Source organism: Podarcis gaigeae, assembly GCF_964106915.1.
Source record: "Podarcis gaigeae genome assembly, chromosome: 8".
In the NCBI taxonomy this organism is placed as follows: domain Eukaryota; kingdom Metazoa; phylum Chordata; class Lepidosauria; order Squamata; family Lacertidae; genus Podarcis; species Podarcis gaigeae.
Genome location: NC_139684.1, coordinates 19,557,439 through 19,572,124, shown reverse-complemented (window position 1 = coordinate 19,572,124; position 14,686 = coordinate 19,557,439). Strand labels below are relative to the sequence as shown.

Here is a 14,686-nt window from a genome sequence, read left to right as displayed (position 1 = left end):
CATTGAAAGCAATGGGGCTCGAGTCATTACAGCTAAGTTGCCCCATTTGATTTCAGTGGCATCTAAGCTCAACTCGTTTAGTCTGAATCCGGCTCTCTTATATGCTTTCATTAGGATGAAACATTGAACTTTCACAAATTTCTTCCATCGGTTGATGGGGATTCTGGAACAGCGTGGACGGGATGTGTGTGTTTGGAACTGGAAGGGAGGGACGTTAGGGGAAAATGTACATAATTCCAGGTTACTTTGCAACAAAGAACTAGGTATAACATTGCAAGGTTTGGCTTGTATGGCCTTTCCCTTCCAATATGGAAATATGTTTATTGTATTCTCTATAACCCTATTTGAAATGCGCCAGATCTCCTTCTCTCCCCACTCTTTTAAAGTGTTGAATCGCACACTGGATTACAAAATCCAGTTGCAGCTGCAAAGTTGCCTTTGTGAAGAAAGCAGCACACCTTCCCACTCAAAGCAAAACTCTCCTTCACAGCTGACTATTGTTCCCTGGGAGAGGGTGGAAATAAGGCAGAGAGGCAGAGAGTGCATCAGCACTGTAATATTGCATCAATTTAATTCCTCTTTAATGGTCCTGGCTTCCTGCAAAGACTCCTGGGAAGTGAGTAGAGATGAGGGAGAAATTATGTTCAGCTCATGCTTGAATACGAAACCCCCCAATTCACACATACCGAAACAATGGGCCAGCCAGAACACAGCTATCCTTTGCGATTCACACTTCTCTGAATCTTGTGGTACTATTCTCCGCCGAAAAAATGTGAATATTAAGAGAAAGTGTGCTAAAAAATGCAACAACGAAAATAAAATACAAAAAGGTGGAAGACAAGAATTGCGAACAAGGAGTGAGCAGGGAAAAAAGACCAAAATGGAGTGTCGTTGCTGCCGTCCCAAGGCAAATTGGATTTCTGGTTAGCAATTGCTTAGCTTGGCAGCTGCCAGTATAACCTCCAGATGTGGACTACAACTCCCATCCTTGACCCCTAGGTTGGTGAGAGTGCTAGCCCACCACATCTGGAGACATCCTTGCTGGCGAACACTCATGACAAACGCTTGTGGTTTGAAGTTCAGTGGATGGCGTGCAGAGGTGTTTGGAGTAGCTGGGGAAAAGGTGTGTGCTGTGAGCTGGGGAAAAGATTTGTGGAGCGTTGCGGGGAAAGGAGAAACACAAATATTGGAAGAGAACGTAAAATACTGAGTGCTGTTTCCTTAGGAATGTGATGCACTGATGGGCATTGAGCCAGAAGAGCCCTTTTAGGGTGTAAGAGGTATATCACAGCTCCCAGTGGATTAACTCCAACTGCTGTAACGTTCCGGCGAACATTATTTTCCACTCGAAATGTGTGTGTTTACCACATGCGGTTGCTCTTTGACAACCGCTAGCAATGGAAGAACTAGGAGGTTAGAAAGCTCAGTGCCACTAAATGTCAATTCCCCCAAGTACAGCCCAGAATGTTCACCTTCACAATGCAAACTGCCAGTGATTGGAAGCTGCAAAGCTATAGGCCTATCGCATATGCCCACAAGAATCCTGGGAACTGTAGTTTGTTAAGAATGCTGAGAGTTGTTAGGAGACACACACCCCTCCAGCGCAGACCCCCCCATCTGTTGACCTTATATGAATGACCCTGGCCTTTCTAGGACTCCATATACACCCAGAAAGCACACAGGGTGCTTCTGTGCAATGTTGGACCCCTCCTTCCTTCAGAAGAAACTTTTGTATTATAAAATTAGGACCCATATTCAAATCAAGACATCAGGGGCTTTGATCACTCTCTATTTAAACAGCATTGGAGAAGGTTGACGTTGCTGTTGCTTTGCTGTGCCAGGTCTGAGCCGTGCGATCAGCAAAATCATGTGATGGCATCCATCTTGGATCTCACCATTTCAGAGATGCGGGGGGGGGGGGAGGTGAAATCTGCAAAACCTTTCACTCTGTATTGCATTTGGAGAACGATGGCATGCGGGGGGGGGGGCTCGGGGAGGTCACACTCTATCCCGATGGACTGTTTATTTATCTGTTATTTGTGCATGGGAGAGGCTATATGGGGAACATTGAAAATGTTGTGTCCCCACCCCACCGCCCAGTCTTAAAATGGTATAGTCCAGGAGGAACACTACCACATGGTTTTGCTGAGAACAGCTTGAAGTTGCTAGTTGAGGCTCTAATATCAACAGGAAACGATAGTGGGAGAGGAAATAGTCATCTAGGACATGAACGACTCTCTGTAAATAACGTTCCAGCACATTAACCATTCCTCTTATCACTTCAACTTGCTTTTCAGTACAATCTTTGTAACACTGGCTTGTTTGTTTTTTAATTAAAAAAAAATTACCTCTTCGTGTTTTTTCTCACTTTTGCCTGCTCGGCCTCGACTGAGTCTACCTATGGAAAAATCCAAACACTTCTGTATGTTATTTATCTTTGTATGGTTTTAACCAGGAAAGGGGGTGAAAAAACATCAACACACACATGCACACACAACTGAGAATACCCCACAGAAATTCTGCTGCTCTGGTGTCTTATTGACCCCCTCTCCCCCCCTTCCTTCTCCCGTCTCTTGAAACACTGTTAATAAAAATCTAGAGTAAAATCTTTTACCTCTTCTTCCTTCGCCTCTTGTTATTTATGTTGTCTTGCTTCTGTTTTCTATATTAACTCTATGAGCTTTGGGACCCACACCCCCTAAAAAATCTAGGGCACTATATTCACACACAAACACAAACCCTTGCTACTCTTTAAAGGTAAAGGGACCCCTGACCATTAGGTCCAGTCGCGGACGACTCTAGGGTTGCAGCGCTCATCTTGCTTTATTGGCTGAGGGAGCCGGCGTACAGCTTCCGGGTCATGTGGCCAGCATGACTAAGCCGCTTCTAGCGAACCAGAGCAGCACACGGAAACGCCGTTTACCTTCCCGCCAGAGTGGTACCTATTTATCTACTTGCACTTTGACGTGCTTTCGAACTGCTAGGTGGGCAGGAGCAGGGACCGAGCAACGGGAGCTCACCCCGTCGCGGGGATTTGAACCACCAACCTTCTGATTGGCAAGCCCTAGGCTCTGTGGTTTAACCCACAGCACCACCCGCGTCCCACTCTTTAAGTGGGTGGTAAAGATTACCCCCTTGAATTAGCCCCATTAGTGTTGAGTTCACGTCACCTGCCTCCCTCTCCTTGTTAATTTAGGATGGTACATGGGGTCAACATAACAATCATAAGAACACAGAAAGCTGCCTTACACTGAATCAGATCATTGGTCTGCCTACACTGACTAGCAATGCCTCCCCAGGGTTTCAGGCAAGGAAGATTCCCGGCCCTAATTGAAGATGCCATTGAGAGTTGAACCTGGGTTCTTCTGCATGCGAAGCAAGATGCTGTACCACTGGGCTACAGGTTATCCTGACAGGATGGAGAGCTGAGCTAAAACATAACGAAATGAATTTCATTATAGATAAATGGGTAACGTTCTGCATTTAGGGAGGGGGGAAATCAGATGCACAAATATAGGACGAATGATGCCTGGCTTCGCAGCAGCTCATGTAGAAATTATTTAAGCCAGGGACGGATAGCCAGTAGCCCTGCAAACATTGCTGGACTTGCCCCAGCCAGCATGACCAAGAGTCAAGGGTGATGGGTGTTGTATTTCCACAATACCCAGAGGGCAATAGTTCCCCATCTGTTCTCTATATATTTTAGACTACAGCTCCCATCAATCCAGGTAGCATAGCCAATGGTCTGCAGTGATGCGGGGCTAGGAGAACAAGTGGAAGGCGACAGGTTCCTCATCCCTGATCTAGTGGTTTTTAGTAGACCACACATTAGACTTCAGTCACAATTGTTGACACTACTCCGCATCAACCAAAGTATAGAGCAGGCATAGGCAAAGTTGGCCCTCCAGATGTTTTGGGACTACAACTCCCATCATCCCTGACCACTGGTCCTGTTAGCTAGGGATGATGGGAGTTGTAGTCCCAAAACATCTGGAGGGCCGAGTTTGCCTATGCGTGGTATAGAGTTATAGCCAACTAAGTCCTATTCAGAAAAGATTAATGTCCATTCAAATTAATGGACTGAAGTCATGGACACTCATTTCTCTGAGGTGGGTAGCAACTAAGTCTTACTCAGAGTAGATCCACAGAAATTAATGAAGAAGACAACTAAATTACGTCAATTAATTTCAATGGCTCTTCTGTGAGTAAAACTTAGTTGACTATCGCCCACCATGTCCATATCATAAGAAGTAATTAAATCATCCTGTTTGGTCAGAATAAGATGTCCACTTCTGGTCTTTTCAGTTTAAGGAGGCTATTGGCAAGCTAAGAATGTGAGCAGGGCAACAAACAGTGACTGGGGCTGATGGGGTTTGTAGTCCCCAACATCGGCATTGGCTGCCCCTATTCTACACTTGATCAGCAGCAGTTTATTGGAGTTTCAGGCAGAGGGCATTCCCAGCCCCACCAGGAGATGTCAGGGATTGAACCTGAGACTTCATGCAAAGCAGATGTGCTACCAATGAACTACTGCCCATCCCTTGAGACGTGGGGTCATAGGAAGCTGCCTTATACTGCCAGTCAGACCAACAACCCATCTTGCTGAATGGCAGCAGCTCACCAGGGTTTCAGACACAGAATATTCACAGCCCTACCTGGAGATACAAGGGATCAGACTTGGGACTTTCTGCATGCAAAGCTGAGCTTCTGCACCTTCTGCCACTGAGCTACAGCTCCTTCTTATGTCATGTTGACTCCCAATGTTCAGGTTTAGGAACCGAAATCATGTGTTCAGGGGCTTAGATCAGAGACTAGATTTGTCTGCTTGTGTCAACCTAGTGGCATAACATCCACAGTTCACTCCTTCTTCAGCAGTTCCATTAGTTTTAACTCACCATTGAGTATAAGGGCTGTCCAAAATGTTATTTTTTTTTGGGGGGGGGAATCATTTCTCTCTGAATTTTTTGTCCAAACCAAAGGACTGCAGAGTTGGTATGATTCTGTTGCTTTTGGAAAGTGGATACATAATCAAAACTTGGCTGTAACTGTTTGATGGGGATGGGGGAAGAAACCTGATTCATTTTGCATCTGAAGGTCAGCACGCCTGATTTGCACTTTCGCAAACAATACATGAACCAGAACACAACCATCCTTCAAAATTTGCTTGTTTCTGAATTTTGCAATGTAGTTCTTCAGCCAAGTACTGTATACACAAAGGCATACACTAAGGTAAATTGTGCATTGAAAGAAACCATCTATCGTAGTAAAAACAGTTGATGAAAGTGCATGATATTAGAGGAAGCTGTTTTGCAAAAATGTGTGTGTTGCAAAATTGCACACAAAAATATGTGTATTAGGAGACGTTCGCACAAAAATGCTTACAAATTTCCATGAAGACATTTTGTAATGAAATACCAATGACACACCAATGTAGGAATATGAATAACTGGACTTGGAAACATGAGACACAGAGAGAAACCCAAAAGGATAGATTTGCCAGTTCCTACCAGTTGCTCTTGTTGGGCTGATACCGGCTGTCCACCAGAATTTTTGCACGGGTGTGCTTGAACTTAGCAAGGGAAAATTATTGGCTACAGATAGCCATGTACTAAGTCAAATGTGTGCATGTATTACTTATTTATTCTCCAAGTGATGTCTTTGTAGGGTATGGACAAGATACAAAGTGCTTTGCAGGGTAACAAGGCAGACTCTTGCATCACAGAGCTTACAGTTTTTAGTTTTGGGAGAAGCAGAGTAATGATGCTGTAGGTACTCATAATTACCAGGTTCAGAGCAAAACTTCAGTGCATTCGTAATGCTTACTAGTATGCTGAATCCAGCACAATTCTTCTCGGGCTCAGTTTGCATTCCTGAGAAATAGCATTTCAGGAGCCAAGGGCCCTGGGAAACATAATGTTCCCATGGCACCTGAGCCCATAGAAACTCAGATATTCAAGGGGGGAAACCACATGCCTCAGATCCTCTGGCAGCTGGGATATGAATATTGCAGTGATTTCAACATCAGGGAGGGAGAGAAAGAAGCCTAATGACTGGCTTCGTAGAGGGTTACACATCTGACACAATTCTTCTCCAGCTTGGATTGCATTCCTGGCAAACAGCATTTCTGGAGCCAGGGGCCCTGGGAAACGTAATGGTCCCAAGACACCCGAGCCTATAGGAATTCTTGGGTCCTTGGGCATCTGGGATGTGAATATTCCAGAGCTTCCAGCTCCAGGGAGAGAGATACCTAAAGGCTGACACTTTAAACTTGGGTTATAAACCCACAGCACTGAAAATTGACCAGTTGGTAAATGTTGGCCTATAGTTTGGAGAGGAGCCTGGATGTGACCTGCATGAACCAGCAGCTTCCAGTTCTCTGCACATTTGGGCTGGCTCCTTGGTAACTTCTGTTTCAGTGTATCTGAAGAAGTGTGCATGCACACGAAAGCTCATACCAAGAACTAACTTAGTTGGTCTTTAAGGTGCTACTGGAAGGATTTTTTTTGTCCTTGACATCAGTTTCTGTCGCCAGAAGATCTCCCTCCCTGTGTTCTTCCAAGCAGTTTCCTAGAAAAAAGCAGAGTGGGTCAAAGGCTGGCAGCTTGCTGAAAATAACACCCTGGAAGAATCTTTGAAAAGTACATACCAAGTTTATCCACTGGGTGATCAGTTGTGTGCTCAGTAGCCCTGAGAGGATCAGAACGTGAGGAAACACAACAAAACAAAAGCCTCCATCGTTTCCCAAGCTAAAGCCTCCATTTTCCTCCTGCTGCTTATTGAATGGCAGGAGGTTTTGGGAGGAAGGCAACTTTTGGGCGGAGAACAACACTGATAGGCTTGCCATACGCCCAGGAAAACCTGGACATGGGGGCCAACAAGCCCATCTGGGCAGATTTTTACATTTTAAAGGAAATGTCTGGGTTTGGGGGTGGAGTTGGGCTTGGGCTCTGGCTCTTCTGCACACCATGGCTGCTGCCAGCCCGAGCTGGGAAAAGAGGCGCCTCTTTTCCCAGCTTGGGCTGGCTGCTGTTCAGGCTGCCCCAAAAGGGTACCCAAGCCTAGGCCAGAATCTCAGAAGATGCCCCAGAAGATGCTCTAAATCAGTGCACAGCTGGATCACATGTAGGATAACCATGCACTGTTTCTTATGCAGGTAGAGACTGCAGGGATCAGATCTGGTTCAATTCAGATTTCAGGGCAAACCTACCTAACTCATACCACCAACACGCAAGCCAGAACACAGCTGTCCTTTGAAATCTGCACTCTCCCCAAATTGTATATTCTAATTTTATTGGCTTCTTTTATCCCATTTATATCCCACACTTCTACCCTGCTCCTCAGTTTATCCTCACAACAGCCCTGCGTGGTAGGTCGGCCGAGATATAGTGATTGCTCCAAGGTCACTTGGTGGGACGTCATGAAGATTTGAACCCTGGTCTCCAGGGTTTTAGTCTGACACTCTAACCACCACACCACACGAAGTCTCGTTGGATGTTTGGGTTCCAAAGAATGTTCAAAAACTGGAACAATCACTTCTGGTTCTCGGGAACCAAAACATTCGACTCCCAAGGCGTTTGAAAAGCAAGGTACAACTGTATTTGCAGTGTGAAGCAGGAACAGACAGCATTTGCTTTCTGTGTCGGGTTCTCCAACCCAGCCCTAAGGAAAAGGTGGTTAACCTGTGGCCCTCCTGATGCTGCTGAAACTACAACCCCCATTGACCACAAGTTCAAGGAAGAGGGGAGTTTTAGTTCAACAACATCTGGAGGGCCACAGGTTAGCTGCTCCCGCCCCAGGGGGTGGAGGAGCCCCCAAATACCTCAGTGAGTACTGAGAAAGCTCGGTGAGCACCTAATGCTATTCAACAGTTGGAGGAAAAGCTGAAAATGGAATGGAATGGAGTATCCCGAAATGGGGATGGAATGGAGTATCCTGAAAGGGGCGTGGCTGGTGGTCTTGAGCCCTGAACAGGAACATTCTAATGTGCCACAACACTTTGTTCCCATTCTCACTTGTCGTGTAAAATGCTTGCTGTTTTCTTTTTAAAAATGTAATGGAAGAAACGTTTTGGAAATTGATGGGCCGATAAGCCTTTAGAGAAAGCACATTAAAGACACATGGCTTCCCTCAAAGGTTACTGGGAGCTGTAGTTTGAGGGAGCTGGGAATGGTAGCCCTGTGGCGGGTAACCTATAGTTCCCAGAAGTGCTATTTTTATAGAAAAAGAGGTGCCAGAACTCGCCATGAAGGCCTCCTTCGTTCTCTTAGAATATGGAAAAAACAAGCCCTGGTTCACAGGATTCTTAAATGTGTAGAAGTCAGCGCTGTCTGCATCTTTCCTTGTCTCCCTGTTAATGCTGATTTCGCTGAAGAGAAAGGGCGATCAGCTCATCCTCGGTATCTATATCTGTCTTCTACAGGAGACGCCACCTATCTCGACATCTTCCGCGAGTTTTCTCACATGGCATCCAACAACCCAGAGAAACTCAACCGCCGCAGCCTGTACTTCAGCCACTCCTACAGATAGCCCTCAAAACCACCATGGACATCATCTGAGAATCTGAGAATGCTGGTTCCTTTCAACTCCAGAGGGAGAGTTGAGATTATGTGCCGCGGATGACGCCGGAGGGACAGAGGCGGCCGGTGGCTGAATCGGGTCCATCCAGAACCGGAGCAGTTTGAACCAATGTCTCTGGTCACCCCACACAGCTTTGCGTTGATCGCTACATCTCCCCATGGTCACCACCCCACAACCAAATGGCTTTCCCCCTACATCCCCTTCCCCCCAAAGAACTTCCGAAGAGGATATACACAGCCCTACGAGTAACTAGCCCATGTTTACAGCCTGAAATGGAGAGAGAAACCTATTTCTTTTTAAAGCAGGGATCGAGAACTTGTAGATATTTCAGACCTCGCTAGACCCCAGCTCCCATCAGCCAATAAATAGTCCAGGATGATGTGAGCAGTGTCCAAAAGGCCACAGCTTCCTCATCCCTGTTCTAAAATGGAAGTGGTAAATTTGCGGCCTTCACGTTATTGGTGGGTTGCAACTCCTGTCATCTCTGATCAACTGCTTGTGCTGAGGCTGATGGGAGTTGTAGTCCATCAACATCAGACAGGCCACAGGTTGCTCTTCTATGTCCTGCTTCGGTCCCACGGTTGCCCTGGAGGTTTGATCTCACTAGCTTCAGGCGACTTGGCAAACTGGTTTTTACAGCCTTGGGGCAGGATGGAAAGTATCAATTTTGCTCAATGGGCGGATTAGATCGCTCCATAGCATCATTCAGGAGCATGGCAGAGAACTAAAAATGATAAGCAGGCTTGCTGGCTCACCACCAACTGCAGTCAATCCACCACAGTCCCCCCCCCCCCAATATATTTCATAAAATCACTCACAGAATTGTAGCGCTGGGAAGGACCCCAAGTCCCTATTCTCACTCCTGCCATTGCTTGCCATTTTCCACACTCTTTCTGTGATTTCCCTTGCCCTAAGGCCTAAAACAAGTTCCCTGTTCCTGTTTTTAAAGCATGGCTTCTTCTTGTTTTTGTTATTTCAAAAATCATGTTCTGTTGTTTTCATAGGTAACGGACTTGTCAGAGAGCCTGTACTGGTACAGCCTCTGCTGCCCAAACTGCCTCTTGTTGAGCGTGTATAGAAATTGTGTTTATATGCTGGAAATGTAATATATCTCTGGGCAAAAAAGAAACGTATTTTTTAAAAATGCTTGTGGCGGGAGGGAAGGGGTATGAATTGCAAGGGAAGGAAGAGGGAAGTCCAGACAGGAGGGACAGACGGACCTTATTTACAAGATTATAAATAAAGACAGGTGACATTTTTCTCCCGGGACATTAGGCATGACTTCCTTGTCAGTTTCTCGGATCTAGACCTCTTTGAACCAGGTGAGAAAATTATGTCATGGGCCTTGCTATAAAGTGATATTTATTGGGTACACGTTTATAGCTTTGGGGCCAGCTGCCAAATCAGATATAGTAGTTGGTTCCTGAGAAACGACAAAGTAGAGCCCAAGGTATTTATATGCATAGAAAGAAATATGCACACAGTCTGCAGTAGGATCGGGCAGTGACTTATCGGACCTCCAGTTGGCTGTGTCATTGCGGCTTTCTGGGAGGTACAGAGGGAGGCATGAGGTCAGCATGGTGCAAACGCACCGCCAATTGACCCAATCAAGTCCTCCCACTAGCGCAACTGCACCTCCGCAACATCACACTCCAATATTACAGTTACAACTGCACCGCTCCCCCCAAATAATCAGCCATGACTCTGCTGCTCAGAGGTCAGGGGAACATTGCTGCCCCACCATGCTGTCTGTGCAGAAGGTCCCAGGTTCAGTCCCTGAAATCTCATGGTAGGGTTGGGAATGAAAACCCCTTCAAAAACAAAAATCCACCAAACTCCACCACAATTGTTCGCTCCAAACCTCAACTCTCCACAGGCCTCAAATGTCATTGCAAAAGCTTCCATGACTGCACTTGCAAAGGCTCATGGGATTTCTAGACACTATTTTTGCACCATTTGCGCCATTTGCATGCTCTTTTTAGGGCCGTGTCCCTCCCTTTTCGTGCCACAGTCGGCTTCGCTGCAATGCGCATGCGCACCGTTGCGAGTCCCTCAGACACATGTAAATGGGGAGCTGCCTGCACTCTGCTCCCAATTCCACACAGGCAAACAACATGGAGATACCGGTAATATTTTATTTGACTCAAATGCATATTATTACTATTGCCGTTTTGAAAGGGTTTTATGACATCCAACCAGCAAAATGGTCCGTGTTTCCACTTGGTAGGTAAATTCTTGGGGGGAAAGCAGACCAGGGATGCAATTCTAGCGCAAGAAGAAGAGCGCCCTAAGATATGAGGCACACTATCCGTCATGATTAAGCACCCAGGCTATGAGACAAGTCAAGCAAAACAGAAAACAAAAGCAGCCTGAGGGTTAGCCTCTTCAATAGAGTATAGGGGGAGGTATTGTGTCCAGTCCTGGGCCTACTCAGAGCAGACCTATTGAAAACTATGTACATGGTTAATTTACATTTGCTCATTTCAGTGGGTCTACTCCAAATACAACCCAATAGGTTTACCCTAGGTTGTACCCAATGTCTGTCCTATTCAGAGTAGACCCATTGAAGTTTACTGGGCATGACTAACCTAGATCCATTAATTTCAGTGGGTCTGCTCTGAGTAGGTCTTAGATACAACCCACAAACCTTTGCTTCAAATAAAATAGAGAGAACATAAACGGCAACTTAATTTCTAAATGCTTCTCTTGCTTTCAGTTAACCTAACACAATGCTAAGAACCCCAAAATAATAATATAGGCTGAGCCCCCCCCCTATAATAATCAGGCAGGCTAGGCTCCCCCCTGAATCAACCCCCCTACATGGGATATCCTCCGGTTCTGCTTTCCGTTAAAAATGCAGCTCAACAAAATGGCCGCTGTGCCCTGCAGTTGTTCGCTGGGTGATTCTTGAACTGGAAGTTATAGGCAAAGAGATGCTTCCGGAAGCAGCTGGCCGCTTTTTGGTCACATTCGCACACGAGCTTCTCGCACCGGTCCCGCGACTTGACTGCAGAGAGAGGAGAAAGGTGGTAACATCAGCATCAGTTTCCGCAAAGAGGGGTGCTCTGAGCTGGGGGAATGGAAATAGAAAAGATTGGAACCAGCTCTCTGGCTCGACGCCGGACCAACTCACCGCATTTAATTTTATCCCTCTGGGCGTAGAACCTGTATGAGTGGGTGCTTGGGCTGCAACCGAACATCTCGGCCTTGTTGTAGCAGCAGTCGTGGCTGTGGCAGCACCTGCGTGTGACGTGAAAACGAGAGAGCAAGGAATTGCTATGAATCAGGCCCATTTTGGTGCCATCTTAGTTTTTTCAGAACTCAACATTCTGGAGCACTGTGGGTTGTTGTTGTTGTTAAAGTGCATATGGTATTTTTAAATGGTGACTGCCGTGTACCGTAATTTTCTTTTGCCCATAATGGGCTTAGTTGGTAAAAACTAAGATGGCGGCCACAACCGTGGTCTCCGGCGGCCCGTGGGATTTCCCCGGTATCGCACAGCATGTTTCTGATGACAGCATATTCAAGCAGGAGTCTCCCTCAGCCCTACCTGGAGATGCCAGGGATCAATCCTGGCACCTTCTGTGTGCAAAGCAGATGCTCTACCACTGAAAGTGTCTGTGGTATAGCCCTGCTGGGACTGGTTCATATCATAATGCAGGTGGAGGTGGTTTATTTGAATTATCCTCTGCATGAAACAAGCTCCTTGTCTGTAGAAAGCAAGAGTCTCAGAGAGGCTAGGCAAGAGACTTCCTCCCAGATATGCTAGTTTGGTGCGTGCAGGGATTCCCTGTATTTCTTTGTATGGGAGAGGCACGCAAATATGGAGGTCCCCCATCCCTGTTCTTGAGACTCCCATTGTTGGACATTTTCCATATCTGCTATTGGGTCCCTGGAGCACAGTCACTTGAAGTGGCAACCAACCTTGCAGGATTTAACAGGATTTATTTGAAATGCATATGGAGGACAAAGGTACAGAGCGATAAATTCGCAATCTGCACACCCCAGTCAGAGTGCGCCCACTTTCTATACCCCTTAGAATGCATAGACACGTGTTCACATGTAAAACATGTGATTTACACTAATAGCAATAAGATATAGCATTGTTTCCTGTGTTACCCTCCTCCTTTTCAGTTTGCCTCCTCCTTTTCAGCCCCCCCCCAAATCTGGGGTTACAATAACATTCATTCAACCTTGCTTATTATCTCTACCTGCCTAAGCCAGACATTCCAGAGAGAGAGGCCCATTTTCACTGTAATATCTAAGCAAGAAGAAAAAGCCTTGTTCTTCTGGCTGGTGTAAAAACCTCCCTCCCCCTTTAAGGAAGGGGTTTGGGCATCACATATGAGAGAGCAGGAAATGCCTCAAACAGTTTTTGGGATCATATAGAGAACAATACTCTAATGGCCCTTCACCGTGACTTGTAAAACCCCTGAACTGTAAGAGAATGATGATAGACCAAGAGGTGAGCAATGCCTGGTAATCTCAGGTGAGCCTCACCTGTCGATGGCGTCCACGGGGAAGCCTTGAGTCCCTGCCCCACAGTGGCACCCATAGTTGGTGAAGTTGGCCAGGGTGTAGGTGACGGTGCTCATCTGGATCATCTCATTAAACTGGGAGGCAAGGCCAGTCACCAGAGTGGCTCCTGAAAGAACAACAGTCTTGTTTGGAGGGAAGAGCAAAGAGACATGGAGCAGGGGGTACAGATCGAAAAGGCAAGGGTGTTGATGTGGAAAACCACTGTTTGTGGTGGGGGTAGCGGTTGAGGTCTCAAGCCTTCCTGAGGGGTTGGGATACCTTTTCCCCTGCTGCCACATTCCCTCAGAGGTAAACCGTTCTCAGCCATTTGCTGGCAGTAAAGGTAAAGGGACCCCTGACTGTTAAGTCCAGTCACGGATGACTCTGGGGTTGCGGCGCTCATCTGGCTTTACTGGCTGAGGGAGCTGGCATTTGTCCGCAGGCAGCTTTAGGTTCATGTGGCCAGAATGACTAAGCTGCTTCTGGCGAAACCAGAGCAGCGCACAGAAACACCGTTTACCTTCCCGTACCTGTACCTATTTATCTACTTGCACTTTGACGTGGTATCAAACTGCTAGGTTGGCAGGAGCAGGGACCGAGCAATGGGTGCTCACCCCGTCGCGGGGGTTCAAACCGCCGACCTTCTGATCTGCAAGCCCGAGGCTCTGTGGTTTAGAGGTAAACCGTTCTCAGCCACTTGCTGGCAGTAGGTAGGGCCAAAGCCACCTCCTTTTCCTTCTTCCCTCTGTCATCCCCTTCCTCTCTCTTTCCCTCCCTCCCTCCCTCATCTTTCTCTCTGCTACCCCATTACATTCTTTTTCACGAAGTCATTCTATCTCTCTTTCTGTCACCCCTTTCTCTCCTTTCTTTCCGCCTCTCTTTCTGCCATTCTGACCCCTTCTTTCTCTCTCCCCATACTGATTTAAATTAGGCTGAGGCTCACAGGTAGTCCAAAGGCTGCTGGTTGCCCAGTCCTGGACTGAGAGGTTGAGCCTGTTCATGAGAGTACTGGGAATTAGATCAAGCACACCGTGGCATGAGCAGTAAGGCGTTTGGACTGGTGAGCCTGCCTGGAGGGCAGAAGTAACCTGGTGGCAAAAGAAGATGGCTTTAAACCCCTGCCTAGGGGTATTAACCACGACTATGGAAGGAACACCCATATTCAGTGGCATTATATCCCTGAATACCAATTGCCAGATTTTTTCTTCTCTTCCTCTTCCCACATTTGGCTGCAAAATGCACTGCCCGCAGGCTGGTTTCTTGATGGCAATGCCATGAAGCCAAATCAGAGTGAGGGCAGTCTGAGGGCTTGTGGGGGGGGGGAGGTGCTTGCCATGAGTTGCCACCATTGCAGGGACCACGGTGGAAGCAAAGAGATCCCATCACAGAGACCCCTCTTTCGGACAACAACAACAGTTCTGGAAAGAACTCTCAGCTCTACTGAGGTCAGAATATATAGCAGAAAAGTAGACTTACCGCAAGCCAGAACCAGTAGGAAGATGGTAACGTTCTTCATGGCTGCAGCTGAACGGAAGCAAGCCATGGGTGTCTGTGTCAGTTTATATAAGCAAGCCCAATCAGATATTTTGGG

The 14,686-nt window shown here is 46.8% G+C and overlaps 2 protein-coding genes and 1 long non-coding RNA gene across 4 annotated transcripts in view; 1 reads left to right on the top strand and 2 right to left on the bottom strand.

The window, feature by feature from the left end:
- Positions 1–9,851, top strand: part of ACAP3 (ArfGAP with coiled-coil, ankyrin repeat and PH domains 3) — a 146,946-nt gene extending 137,095 nt beyond the window's left edge. For both annotated transcript variants that reach the window (XM_083752551.1, XM_083752550.1), the window contains one exon: positions 8,420–9,851. In XM_083752551.1, the coding sequence (XP_083608677.1) occupies positions 8,420–8,526 (107 nt within the window). In that variant the 3' untranslated portion in view covers positions 8,527–9,851. The remainder of the gene's footprint in view (positions 1–8,419) is intronic.
- The window catches only part of LOC310850913, a 169,449-nt gene continuing 157,100 nt past the window's right edge, over positions 2,338–14,686 (bottom strand). The window contains exon 2 of the long non-coding RNA XR_014567468.1: positions 2,338–3,107. This is a non-coding gene — a long non-coding RNA (uncharacterized lncRNA). The remainder of the gene's footprint in view (positions 3,108–14,686) is intronic.
- Positions 10,707–14,631, bottom strand: LOC310850875 (phospholipase A2 homolog otoconin-22-like). The gene is made up of 4 exons (XM_083752898.1): positions 14,572–14,631; positions 13,078–13,222; positions 11,711–11,817; positions 10,707–11,584 (listed from the first exon to the last, which is right to left on the bottom strand). Exons 1-4 carry the CDS (start codon positions 14,609–14,611, stop codon positions 11,439–11,441), a joined length of 438 nt encoding a protein of 145 aa, XP_083609024.1. The 5' UTR covers positions 14,612–14,631; the 3' UTR covers positions 10,707–11,438.